Source organism: Mobula hypostoma, chromosome 5, assembly GCF_963921235.1.
Source record: "Mobula hypostoma chromosome 5, sMobHyp1.1, whole genome shotgun sequence".
NCBI lineage: Eukaryota > Metazoa > Chordata > Chondrichthyes > Myliobatiformes > Myliobatidae > Mobula > Mobula hypostoma.
Genome location: NC_086101.1, coordinates 111,172,847 through 111,187,620, shown reverse-complemented (window position 1 = coordinate 111,187,620; position 14,774 = coordinate 111,172,847). Strand labels below are relative to the sequence as shown.

The 14,774-nt window shown below is 44.4% G+C and overlaps 1 protein-coding gene across 1 annotated transcript; it reads left to right on the top strand.

Moving 5' to 3' along the window:
* The first annotated feature begins 703 nt into the window (after positions 1–703).
* On the top strand, positions 704–13,991 carry LOC134346257 (leucine-rich repeat-containing protein 55-like). Its single transcript, XM_063047594.1, has 2 exons — positions 704–1,298; positions 10,699–13,991. The coding sequence occupies exons 1-2, from the start codon at positions 704–706 to the stop codon at positions 10,932–10,934; spliced, it is 831 nt and encodes a 276-aa protein (XP_062903664.1). The 3' UTR covers positions 10,935–13,991.
* The last annotated feature ends 783 nt before the right edge of the window (positions 13,992–14,774 follow it).

Here is a 14,774-nt window from a genome sequence, read left to right as displayed (position 1 = left end):
GTGCTGGGTTACTGAGTGACTCATTATGATGGTGCTTCCCTGCTACACTTGGTTTGGGATGTGGAGACAGTTGCTAGGCAACAACCTCACGTCACTGGAAGCTATGGGGAGAGAAAACAGTTTAATTTCATTGTAAACACAACAGAGCCCTTGTCTTGTCTCCGCATGTCTGCCTGTCCGTCTCCCCGTCCGTCTGTGGAGCCAAGCCTCAGTTCAAAGTGAGCGCTGGGTGGCTGGAAAAAGCGGCAAGAAGCAGGAGGCGATCGGTCCCTCTGAAGCTGGAGAGCATGAGAGAGAGAGAAAAAATCCTTTGTCTTGTTCTATCTTTAGCCAGATATTCGGTAAGCCCTTTGCAATTGCACACATAGCTGTAAATCCACAGGTTTACACTAAAATATATATATATATATAATGCAGTGGGGTATTCTGCAATTGTCTGTATCTGGGGTTAGATTTGCAGTTCGGGGTCTCTTGTAATCTGCTTGTTCACTTGTCGTTTGCAGATGTTATTCCCTGGATTTTTCTTCCTTGGATGCCAGGGGCGGCGGGAAGAGACTGGGAGGAACGCCCCCGGTACTTTCGGGAGAGAGCTCAACTATCATTACATCTGATCTGGAGAGAGGGAGAGAGAGAGAGAGAGGGAAAGAAAGAGAGGGAGGGAGAGAGAGAGGGAGGGAGAAGGAACGACTTCCAGGCCAGGATTATGTATGCGAGCTCTTTGCTGTTAATTCTCGTGGTTCAGAGACTTGCTCGGAGCTGTCCAGCATTTTGTAACTGCAGGAAGAAGACAGCCGATTGTAGCCAGAGTGGGCTGGTCGTGGCCCCCACTGGCTTCCCTCTAGACGTTTCCAACCTCAGTATGGCTCACAATAAACTCCTGTCCCTGCCTTTGGATTACTTTTCCTGTTACTCTGAACTGCTGGTGTTAGACCTCCACAACAACTCTCTGAGTGAGCTGCCCGACCGGCTCTTTGTCCCCCTGAGGAAGCTGATGCACTTGGACCTGAGTTACAACAACCTCAGCCGGGTGACTCGCGAACTGCTGGAGCCCACCCAGAACCTGGCCACCCTCACCCTCAGCCACAACCCCGGGCTCTCCATCATTGGGTTCGCACCCCTGGCTCGCCTTCAGTACCTGGACCTCAGCCACAACGGGCTCACCTCCATCAGCCAACAGCTGCTGGACAGCCTCCCATCCACGGTGTCACTCCGCCTGGCCGGCAACCCCTGGTTCTGCGGCTGCACCCTGGAACCTCTGCTGAAGTGGCTCCTGAAACATGTCCACCAGTGTAACTCCGGTAAGGTATGGCCAAGGGGCCTCATGCACACTCAGACACACATAGACATAGACACACACACACACACACACACACACACACACACACACACACACAGGCACATCACACATACATAGAGGCACACTTGCACAAAGACACTCAAGCTATACAGATGTCCATAGACTATACATAGACACAGCCTCTTACACAAATATAATGGCACACATAGTGTGTCACAGACACTGACACACATATAGATACACAAATACACTTACATAAAGATCCACACATACACATACAAACATACACACAACCTACTTAACACACACACAGACACACTTACACACTCACTTATGTGGATGTCACATTTTATTTACCTTGGAGCTTGCTGTGCCTCCACAGGCTGCACAGTTTGTGTGCTGTAACAGCCGCCACGCTGATCTGGCTGTAAAGTGCCTCGTAATTTACTGGGACTGGGTAAAAGTTCCTTTCATTCATTCTCAGACTCTGTGACAATGCCAGCATTTACTGCTTTTCCCTAATTGCTCCTGAACTGAGGAGGCACTTAAGATTCAACTGGGGTCCTGGAGTCACATGTCGGCTCAGAATGAGTCGGGGCGTCAGGTGCTGGATTCTCTGGATTCTTTCAATAAAGAGTTAGATAGAGCTCTTAAAGATAGCGGAGTGAAAGGCTATGAGGAGAAGGCAGGAACGGGGTACTGATTGTGGATGATCAGCCATGATCACAGTGAATGGTGGTGCTGGTCGAAGGGCTGAATGGCCTACTCCTGCACCTATTGTCTATTGTCTATTGTGCTCGCCTGAACAACGTTAACAAACCTATTACGTTTGCAGTCCAGTGGCTTTTTTGGTTTCCATTATGATATGAGAATTTTATTTAAAATGTATTTAAAACCCAGTACCTGTACTTTATTTTCCCATTTGGCAGGGTGAAAGTTGAATTCCTGCCTTTAGATATGTAACATGGTTCCTCTGATGGGTTTGGTGTTGGATTTTTAGCAAAAACGCTGGGACTCTGTGAAAGAACAGAGGAGGACTACCTACATGGAAACAGAGAGGAGGTACTTTGTTATGCACCAGCATGGGACTTGGAGTAGAGTAGATTAAGTTAAGATTGAACGGAATTGTTCAAATTACTATTGGATTGAATAAGAAACTGGTTATAAAAACAGTGACCTATAGTACAGATTAACTAAGGAAGTAACAGGAAGAAACCCCTTCACTTGTATTATCATTCTCTGACTGCCTTCCCCCCGCCCCCCAACTATCCTGCATTAATTCGTGTCCACAATTTATCCATAATGTGACACTGGTCTCACCCCACCATAGATATTCCCTTTATCCTATCCATCTCTCCTTCCTCACTCTCTTAACAATTTAATTTAAATCTGATTTATGTTCACCTCTCTTTCTCAGTTTTGGCGCTTTCTTCTCCATAGATGCTGACCAGCCTGCAGAGTGTTCCTTGTATTTTCTGTGTTTTTTATTTAAATTACAGATTTATAACAGGTTTTGTTTTAGTTTAATGTTTTCTGTTGCATCTGTTATTGTGACCTATGGTACCTGATTAAAAACACAAGAAGTAGAAACAGGAGTAGATTGTACTGTTCCTCAAGTCAGATCTGCCATGCAATAATTCCCTAAAGCATAAAGGGAGTCTATTCAGTCCACTGAGAAATGCTAGCTCACAGAGCAATCCCATGACTGAGCCCCACACATATTTTCCATGTAAGCAATTCTCTTCACATTCTTGTTAATTTTCCATCACCTGCTGTGTCTGCATTATAGGGGATAATTTACACCATTAACTTAGCGACCTGCAAGGTTTTGAGATGTCAGAGAGAACTGGAGCACCTGGGGGAAATACACACACACACACACACACACTCACTCTCTGCTGGAGGTCAGGAGGTCTCTGGAGCTGTTAGATATGTTGCTAGCTATGCCACTGTCTTGTTGCTTACACCTTTTCTTTATTTTCTTCTTCTTTCTCTTATTTCTTTCCTTCTCTCCCTCTGTCTCTGTTCAAAGACTCAAGGTACATTTATTATCAAGGTAGGTGTGCAATATACAACCCTGAGATTCATCTTCCCACAGATAGCCTCAAAACAAAAGAACCACCATGGAACATGTTCAAAGAAAAATATCACACTCCAACCCACCAATGCACAAAATAAACAACTGCTGCAATCAGCAAAAAAACCCACAAACATAACACGCAAAATCAAAAGAGTCCAGGCATACCAGCTCTGCTCCGTTCTAGTTCAATCTAGCGCTGGAACTGAGATGAACTGCATATGCCTGGTTTCTCTCTCTATCTCTATTTTCTCCCCTATTAATCTCCTCACTCTCTTTCCTTACATCTCTCTCTCATTCTTTCCTCGTCACATCTCTTTTCCATTTCCCTACATTCCTTCCTCCGATTTCTTTCTCTCTCTATATATATATTCCTCCCTTACCCATTCCCTCATTCTCTCTCCTTACTTTTCTCTCTCTCTCTGTCTTTTCCTCCCTTACTCATTCTCTCACTCTCTTTCCTTCCATTTTTCTTTGTCTTTTCCTCCCTTACTCATTCTCTCACTCTCCTTCCTTCCATTTCTGTCTTTTCCTCCCTTACTCATTCTCTCACTCTCCTTCCTTCCATTTCTCTTTGTCTTTTCCTCCCTTACTCATTCTCTCTTCTTTCCTTCCATTTCTCTCTTTCTCTGTCTTTTCCTCCCTTACCCATTCCCTCACTCTTTCCTACCATCTCTCTCTCTCTGTCTTTTCCTCCCTTACTCATTCGCTCAGTCTTTCCTACCATCTCTGGTTGTCTTTTCCTCCTTTACCCATTCCCTCACACATTTTCCTTCCATTTCTCTCTCCCTCTTTCTCTGTCTTCCTTTATCCATTCTCTTACACTCTTTCCATTGTCTCTCTCACCCTCTTTCTCTCTGTCTTTTCCTCCCTTATCTGTTCCTTTGCTCTCTTTCCTTCCATTTCTGTCTCTCCCTTTCTCTTTCCCTGTCATATACACAGGGGATTCTGATGTCGTGCTGAAGTCATGCACCAGTAATCCAGAGCTCTGAACTAATGAACTCAATTTCCATTATAGCAAATAAGGATATTTAAATTCCATTATCTTATTTACCTCAAGTTTAAAAGTTTAGTAACAGTGATTTTGATGGCGAGGATCCTGAATTCTCTTGGTTGAGACCAGATTGTTGATCTGAAAATTGCCACCAGCTTTTCTTAACCTAGAGGAGACCACTGCCCCGAACAGGTGACTCCAGCAACATGACAAGTATTTAGCTGTCTCTGGACAGATCCAGCGGCTAATGTCTTCACCACTGGATTGCAGCTTCAAAGGGAGTTGGTGTAGGGGGGGGTGAACATTAATCATAGGTCTGATACTCAGGTCCCAGCTTCTGTAAGTGCGTGAAACAATCTCACTCTGTCTTCCACTGTTTGTTTCTGTTTATCTAAGTCATTTAGAATGTAGAAGATTTAGGGGAGACTTGATAGCAGGATACAAAATTATGAGGGGTACACATAGGATAAATGCAAGCAGGCTTTTTCCACTGAGGTTGAGTGGGACTACAAACAGAGGTCATGGGTTAAGGGGGAAAGGTGAAAGGTTTAAGGGGAACATAAGGGGAAACTTTTTCACTCAGGGGGTGGTGAGAGTGTGGAACGAGCTGCCCGCGCAAATGGTACATGGAGCTCGATTTCAGCATTTAAGAGAAGTTTAGATAGGTACGTGGATGGGAGGGGTATGGAGGGCTATGGTCCCAGTGCAGGTTGATGAGACTAGGCAGTTTAAATGATTTGGCATGGACTGGATGGGCCAAAGGGCCTTTTTCTGAGCTGTACTTTTCTATGACTCTATGGCTCTGTTTCCTTATACTATCTATAATTTGGTTTCTTGTCTTTTATCCTGTTTTTCTATTTCTCACTGAAACATATCTCTCTCTCTGTCTGTCTCTCTCTCATTTTCTGTCAGTCTCTTTTTTTCTCTTTCTCTGCCTATCTCTCTCATTTCTTCCACACACAGCCACACTCTCTAGCTTTTTCTCTCTCGGGAAGCTAATCCACCTGAATCACTTAGGCACAAGGGGGCTATGGACCAAGTTTCAGGTGCAAGATTAAATGCATAAGGATACGCACTGGGCAGCATGAACAAGTTGGGCCGAGTGGTCTGTTTCAGTGCAGTATGTCTTTCTCTCTCTCTCTCTCTCACTCACTCACCATCTTTCACTCCCTCTCTATCTTTCTCTTATTCTTTCCTATACTCTCCTTCTGATTTCTACACTACTCTCTTTCTCTCTCTCCCTCACTTGTTTGACATACTCTCAGTGGCCACTTCAATAGGTACACCTGTACACCTACTCATTAATGCAAATATCTGATCAGCCAATCATGTGGCAGCAACTCAATGCATAAAAGCATGTGGACATGGTCAAGAGGTTCAGTTATCGTTTAGACCGAACATCAGAATGGGGAAGAAATGTGATTGTTGGTACCAGACAGGATGGTTTCAGTGTCTCAGAAACTGCTGATCACCTGGGATTTTTATGCACAACAGTCTCTAGAGATTACAGAGAATGGTGCAAGAAACAAAAAACATCCAGTAGGCAGAAGTTCCGTGAGTGATTTTCTTTTTTTGTTAATGAGAGTAGTCAGAGGGGAATGGCAGATTGGTTCAAGCTGACAGGAAGGTGACAGTAACTCAGTCAACATGCATTACAACAGTGGTGTGCAGAAGAGCATCTCTGGGTGCACAACATGTCTAACCTTGAAGAGGATGGGCTACAGTAGCAGAAGACCATGAACACACACTCAGTGGTCACCTTATCAGGTATTTTTACCCTTCCTGAAGAAGGGTCTTGGCCTGTAACATCGACTGTTTATTCATTTCCATAGATGCTGCCTGAGCTGCTGAGTTCCTCCAGCATTTTGTGTGTGTTACCTAATAAAGTGGTCACTGAATGTATGTATACCGATCTTTCATTTTTAACATTTCACTTTCTCTTGCTAAGCTGATTCCCATCTTTTCCCTCTCCCTATCATCCCCTGTTTCTTCCTGCTTGGCTACAACACCCTTTCACTCAGTTTCTCCCTCCCTTTCTCACTCCACTCGTCCATGTTCCTTCCTCCTACTCATTTCTAGGGGACTAGAATATTAAATACAAGGTGGTAATGCTAAGGCTTTAGAAGCCATTGGTCAGACCGTATTTGGAACATGGTGGGCTGTCTTGGGCCCCAAGATGTGCTGGCATTGGAGAGGGTCCAGAGGAGGTTCACAAAAATGATCCCAGGAATGAAAGAGTTAATGTATGAGGAGTGTTAGATGGCTCTGGGCCCGTACTTGGGGGAATTTAGAAGAATGAGGGGAACCTTATTGAAGCCTATAAAGGCCTAGATAGAGTGGACATGGACAGGATGTTTCTCATGGTGGGGAAGTCTAGAACCAGAGGGCATAGCCTCAAAGTAGGGGGATATCCCTTTAGAACAGAGATGAGGAGGAATTTCTTTAGCCAGAGAGTGGTAAGTCTGTGGAATTCATTGGAACAGAAAGCTGTGGAGACCAAGTCACTGGGTATATTTAAAGTAGAGGTTGATAGTGTCTTGATTAGTAAGGGTTATGGGGAGAAGGCTGGAGAATGGGGTTGAAAAGAATAATAAATCAGCCATGATGGAATGCCAGTGCAGACTTAATCAGCCAAGCTGCCTTATGCTGTTCCTATGTCTTATGGTCTTAAGCTCTTGTTTCACTCTGTCACTTTTCAATCTCTGTCACAATTTATTATCATCCTCCTCTCACCTCTGCTTCTCTCAGTCTGTCTTTCTCACCTGTTCTAAATTTAGACCTCTCTTTCACTTCTTCTCTCACTCCATCCTTCTCTAATTCTTGCTCTGTTATCCATCTGACTCTCTCAATTTCACTCTCACTCATGTAACATGAATGGTCCACATTTTATAAATATTATACATTTTATAAAAATGTTTCAGATCTGTTCATCACATGTACATTGAAACATACAGTAAACGTGTTGTTTGCGTTAACAACCAACGCACTCAGGAATGTGTACTGGGAGCAGCCCGCAAGTGTCCCTGCACATTCTGGTGTCAATGTTGCACACCCACCGTGATCGGCAGAACAACACAGAACACAACAAGTGACAGAAGGTCAACAGCAAAATCAGCCCTGTTCCTCCCTCCCGCCCACACATACACACACACACACACACACGGACAATCCTCCAACTCCAGGACAGTCCTCGGGCCTACTGGTCTACAGGCCTTAGCCTTCGGGCTTTGATCTTTGTTATTGACTCCCAATCTAGCTACTGGCCCCCAACTCCAGGACAATCCTCATGCCTACAGACCTCCAACCTCCAGGCTTTGGCATTAGGGCTTCGATCTTGGGTACTGACATCCCCGCCCCCCCCCCGAACAGTCCCCCAAATAGCCCCTGACCTCCAGGCTATGTTTGAACTACGTAACTTTGAAATGCGTTACCATATTTTGTTTTTGTTCCGATCATCTAATTTTATGATCTCAGATGTTTTCTTCCAGTACTGCATCTGTGCTGGTGCTGCTTGTTTCCTGTAATTACCTTCAAGTACAACTGGGAAAATGCGCAGGGACCATTCATTTTCCAGTGCAGATGTTGACGTGCAAATTATAAATGATCACATCTGTCTTTGCAGCTGTAATGCTAATTTAAGCCCAGGCTGCTGTTATAAACATTGAACTGTCAGATGTGAACGATACTGGTGGAGGGTTAGAGTGACATAGTCACACAACACTACAGCACAGCACAGGCTCTTCGGACCCCAATGTTGTGCCGACCTTTTAACTTACTCTAAGATCAATGTAACCCTTCCCTCATACATCATCATCATTCTGTGCTGTGTTGTATGACGTGGGCGATCATGGCCTCTTGACCATGATTGCTCTTGGCAAAATTTTCTACAGAAGTAGTTTACCATTGTCTTCTTCTGGGCAGTGTCTTTACAAGATGGGTGACCCCAGCCATTATCAATACTCTTCAGAGATTGTCTGCTTGTCGTCAGTGGTCACATAACCAGGACTTGTGATCTGCACCGGCTGCTCGTACGACCATCCACCACCTGCTCCCATGGTTTCACGTGACCGGAGGGAGCAAAGCAGGTGCTACACCTTACCCAAGGGTGACCTGCAGCCTAGTGGAGGGATGGAGTGCCTTACACCTCCTTTGGTAGAGATGTATCTCTACCCCACTACACCCCTCCCTCCCACACATAGCTCCCCGTTTTTCTATCATTCATGGCCTATCTTAAATGTCCCTGATATACAGTATCTGTCTCTACCAAAGTTCGCAGTTCAAAATACATTGATGATCACAGTATGTGTACGTTATGCAACCTTGAGAGCTGTCTCCTAACTGGCAGCCACAAAACAAAGAAACCCAAAAGAACCCATAAAAAAACTGTCAAACACCCAGTGTGCAGAGAAAAAAAAACAATAAATGCAAGCAAATAGCTTTCTGAACTGAAGTCCACAGGGAAAGTCTGTCCACAGACTCTTAGTTCAGCGCACAGCAGAGCAGTGAGCTGATCCGGCCCATCGCTCACCTTGGGCCCCAACACCTTGTCCTTTTCAATTTGGCCCGGCACCTAACTTGTCGTCCAAATGTTGGGTTCATTTGCTTCAATACGCTTTGGGGCTTTGGACCCTGACACCTTGATTTGGCCTGGACTACCATTCCTGGCAGCGCAATCCTCGCACCTACCTCTCTGTGTAACAAACCTACCTCTGAAATCTTCCACATACCACACAGAATTAGTCCTTTCGGCCCAACACATCCATGCTAACTGTGTTGCCAGTGAGCTAGTCCCATCTGTTTGCACCTCTCCTCTCCATATACCTCTCTAGGTGGCTTTTATACATTGCCAATGCCCACCTCAAATACTATATATGGCAGCTTGTTGCAAACACACGTCACACCTAATGTCCCTTTTAAATCTCTCTCCTCCGACCTTTAACCTATGTCCTCTTGGTTTTAGCAGCCCCTCCATGGGAAAAACACTACATGCTTTCACCCTGTCTATGACCCTCATGATCTTATTGACACAACATTCAGATATGGCCCAAATGTGGAGAGAGGGAAAGACACTGAAGCAGTCGACAGTTCACTGGCTTTGATGAGAACTGTTGCAGAGATTAAAGGAAAAGAAAAACAATAAACACTAGGCCAACGGGGCTGTAAACTAAAATCTCAACGTGAAAGTTAATGGCAACACTGCGGATGGAAGTAGTAACTAAATACTAAATGAATACTGCTCCTTTCCAGCGTCTGTCAAAACCATAGTCCTCTTTCCTGGACAAGGATGAGGGTAAGCAGGGAGTGTAAATGTTGCTGTGCTTTTGGTCAAGTCTCCACAAGAGTAAAATGAAAAGAAGGGAGTTAAATACCACCATAATGAAATAATAATTAGCTAGAACATGCATAATCATGAGCAAGCTTGCTGAACCTGTTGCACAGTCTGCCAGCACATAAATACCACAGCAGAGTCCATGGTTGTCACACTTCTATACCTCTGTCAGGTCACCTTTCAATCTCCTACATTCCAGGGAATAAAGTACTAGTCCACATAACCTCACCTTGTCACTCTGGCCCCCAAGTCCCAGCAACATCCCGGTAAATCTTTTCTTCAACTCTTCCTTGTTTAAGTACATCCTTCCTGTAATAAGATGACCAAAAGTGTGGCCTTGCCAGCGTCTTATAACTTCCCAACTTCCGTACTCAGATGACCTGATTGGTTGAACTAGTTGGGTGGTCTTTCATTGATTCTGTTATGGTTATTGAGTATGCCCACAAAAAATGAATCTCAAAGTTGTATATGTACTTTGATAACAAAATTTACTTTTAACTTTGAACTTTGATCTAAACTGTCTACTTGTGATATTGCTTTTAATGAACTATGCACTTGTACTCCTAAGTCCCTGTGTTCCATACCACTCCCTAGTGGTCTTACCATTCACTGAATAAGTCCTATCCTGGTTTGATTGCCCAAAATGCAATACCTCACCCTGAAATGAAAGCTGCTAGGCCAACCCTCAGTCCACATAACCTGACTTGTCAGGGTTAGATTATGGGAAGGTCATCAAAGTTCATACAGCACAGGCCTTTCGGCCCCCCTGAGTCTGTGTTGACCATAAACAATCTATCTTATACTAATTATGTTTTTTTCACTCACATTCCCACACACATACAAACCATCAGAGCCTGGGATTGAATCCGGGTATCTGTGGTTGTGAGGCAACTACTCTACCCACCGTACTATAATTCCACCCAACTGAGCACCAAAAAAAACTCCTCCTTACGCTCCATCCAGCTTACCTTTGGTAACCTGTTGTGTCTTTCTTGTGCCAGATTCCAGGGAAGTCATCTGCGCCGCCCCGGGGCAGGTCAAAGGCACTCCTCTTTTCACCCTGACTGAAGAGAGCTTCAAGGCCTGTCGATTCTCGCTGAGTCTGGACGACTACCTTTTCATCGCCTTTGTGGGCTTCGCTGTATCAATTGCATCGGTTGCCATGAACTTCCTGCTGGGAATAACGGCTAACTGTTGCCACCGCTGGAGCAAGGCCAGCGAAGAGGAAGAGATGTAACCTGGGCCAGGAAGTCCGCCTGTGATTACAACTTCTAGAACGGAAAAAGGGATTTTGACTCCTCCTAGTTGGCTCGCCATCGCCCCTTCACCTACACCGCCCACCTTTTAACTTTGCCTGCAGGAGGCATGAGCATGAGCAGGAGGAACGGGGAGGTGATATTTCAACCACAAAGCCACAGAAAAGCCGATGCGAGGCTTCGCAAGGTGCCAACCTTCCCTTTCAGAAACTTTGGGAGTGATTCTGGGTGGTGAGGATTCCGAGGAAGATTTGTCAAGAGCTGTCGATTTGAAGAAACCATGTCTGTTTGGATTTGGGGGTCACTTACATTGCAAAAACAGTTTCCACCACTCTGGAGGAGGGAGTGAATATCCGATCTCAAATTTCAGTGCGAAACTGGAAACCCAGCTATTCTCAACTTCCCCTGTTAATGGCAACTGGTGGGACCACCTTTGTAAGAAAGATTGACGAGTGGGGAATGGCAGCGACTAAAGTCTGCTCTAACTGGGACTCCGATCTGCAAACTGCGTGGACCTGACAGCTTTTCAAAAAGGGGTGAAGAAGATGAGGCTGAAGATTCTGCCATCGTCCTTTTCCTCCGTGTACCACCTAAGAAGAGGTTCTCCAGACGTATTTAATGTCAGTGAGCAGGAAGACAGTCTGCCATCGACGTAAATGGTTCTCGGTTGCACAGGAATGCAGAGGCCTTTCATTTGAGCATGTGGGATTTCTGAACTTTATTGCATGCAGCAGGGGGACTGGCAGGTGTTTTTGCTCCACAGAGCCTACTCCTTACCCTGATCACAAAACAGGGCAGTTTAATAATGTTTAAGGGGTGTTTTCTGCAGGTATGTGACTCCTGTGTACATTGTGAGCTACCATTGTTAGGTGTAAGATGACTGAATCTGAACTGTCCAACTCATTGGTGCCGATTGGTAGAGAAAAACTACATAATCATCTAATTATTCTTGACGGGTGAGACCTTATTAAAAACAAGGCATTGTTAAAACAGCATAGGGATACAATTTTAGTCTGGTTTTTAAATATTATGTATATATATAGAAGCTTTGTACCTCTGAGACTATTGGAAACAATTGGCTGATATAGAGTATCCCTAGTGTATTCCTAATCCCTAGATTACTGGCAGGAACAATAAAATGTGTGTGTGTGTGCGCGCATGTGTGTGTGTGTGTGTGTGTGTGTGTGTGTGTGTGAGAGAGAGAGAGAGAGAGAGAGAGCACAGTTAACTCTAAATAATCTATCACCTCTGGAATGTGGTGGTGACGGGCTATCAGATTTTCTAGGGTATTGGATATTATTCCTGTTAACATTTCAAAATACATTTAGTTCACCTTTTTTAAAGATGTTACACAGTGTCGTTAATACAGGTCTGTAGAAGAGTCTTGGGCTAAAACATCGACTGTTTATTAATTTCCAAAAGATGCTGCCTGACCTGCTGAGTTCCTCCAGCATTTTGTGTTTGGAGCATCTAATAAGGTTTACAGTGAACATTGGTTGAGTTCCTCCAGTGTTTTTGTGTGGCGTTTAGTAAGGTTTAGAGTGAACATTGGTAAGTTTAGATAGAGCATGCAGAACAGGGCCAAGTGAGTTAAAAGGAAAGTGGGAACAGGATCCAAGTGAGTTTATAGGGAGTGTGGGAAATGGGGCTCCTGCGAGTTTATTTATCAGAGTGAGAATCAGAATCACATTTATTCTAATTGGCATACTGTATGTTGTGAAATTTGTTGTTTTGCAGCAACAGTACAGTGTAAGACATCAAATTACAATAAGTTACAAAAATCAGCACTGCAAAAGTGAGATAGTGTTCAGGGGTTCATGGGCTGTTTGGAAACCTGATGATACATCCTAATTAGTTGTATGTAGGTCTTCTGATTCTTGTACCTCCTTGCTGATGGTAGTAACGTAAAGAGGGCATGGCTCAGAACATCTTCAAGGAGCGGTGCCTTCAAAAAGGGTCCTCTGCATCTTCTCCATTGTGTAATTATACCCTTCCTATAGTCCAGTGACCAGAACTACACATGATACTCCAAGTGTGATCTAACCAGTGGTTTGCAAAGTAACAACATAATATCACAATTCGGACAGCATGACAGAGGCTATATTTCGTTTGGAGTTTGAGGAGATTTGGTAGGTCATCAAAGACACTCACAAATTTCTACCGCGGACTGCATTCTAACTGGCTGCATCACCGTCTGGTATGGGGGGTGGGGGAGAGTGTGGACAATGCATAGGATCGAAGCAAGCTGCAGAGGCTTGTAAACTTAGTCATGGGCACTAGCCCTTGCAGTATCCAGGACATCTCCAAGGAGAAATGTCTCAAAAAGCTGGCATCCATCAGTAAGAACCCCCATCACCCAGGACATGCCCTCTTCTCATTGCTACCATCAGGGAGGAGGTACAGGAGCCTGAAGGACAAACTCAGCGATTCAGGAACTGCTTCTTCCCCTCTGCCATCTGCTTTCAGATTTCTGAATGAACATTGAACACCTGAACACTACCTCACTACATTTTTTTTGCATGACTTACTTAATTTAACTATTATATACTTGAACCATAATTTATAATTTTTATTATTAAGTATTGCAATGTACTGCGGCTAAAAAAGCCAACAAGTGTTATAACATATGCCAGCGATATTAACCCTGATCCTGATTCAGATGGACGCCGCCTTCTTGAGGCACTGCCTCCTGACGACATCGTGGATAACAGGGAATGTGGTGCCCGTGATGGAACTGGCTGATCCTACAGCCCTCTGCAAACTCCTGTAATCTGTGCATTGGAGCCACCTTACCAGGCTGTGATGCAGCTAGTCTGAAGCATCTCCACCATGGATCGGGAGAAATTTGTGAGAGTCTTTTGTGAGTCTAAATCCCCTCATACTCCCAATGAAGTAAGGCACTGGTATGTCTTGGTCATGATTGAATAAGGATAGACCTTCTGAGATGTCAACACCCAAAAATTTAAAGCTGCTCATTCTTTCCTCCAGTGACCCCCCCCCCTCACAGTGAGGATTCAGTCATAGAAAAGTACAGCACACAAAAAGGCCCTTCAAACCATCTAGTCCAGGCTGAACCATTGAAACTGCATACTCCCATCAACCTGCACCGGGACCATAGCCCTCCATACCCATACCACCCACATACCTATCCAAACTTCCCTTCAACATTGAAATGGGGCTCGCTTGCACCCCTTGCACTGGAGCTCATCCCACACTCTCACCACCCTCTGAATGAAGAAGTTTCCCCTCTTTCCCCACTTGTGTGTGTTCTCCTGACTTGCCCTTCCTGAAGTCCACAAACAATTCACTCTTGCTGACACTGAGTGTGAGTTTAAAAGGAATCTGGAAGCAAGGCCTGGGCGAGTTTATAAGGAGTGGAGTGAACAGGGCCCTAATGAGTCTATGAAGAGAAATAGATAGATAGATACTTTATTGATCCCAAGGGAAATGACAGTGTCACCATAGCATTACAAGTGCACAGATATACAAATATAAGAATTGAAGAAAGAAAGAATAAAAAATAAGTTAGCTTAAACATAAGATGTACAAGATTTAGAAGTCAAAAATTACAAGGTTTACAAATTCACACTGATAAGATGGTAGTACAAGAATTACCATGACATCATACATGGGTGCACATTCACACCATGTCTAAATGTCTGAAATGGGGCTTCTTTGAATTTATAAGGGATATGGGAAACAGCTCTGGTGAGCTTATAAAGAATTGGGGAACAGAGCCAGGATGAGTGTTAGGGAAATAAATTTGCTAAGAAAATTCAGTTAAAGTTGATTACTAATAAAGTGGACATGGGCATCGAAGT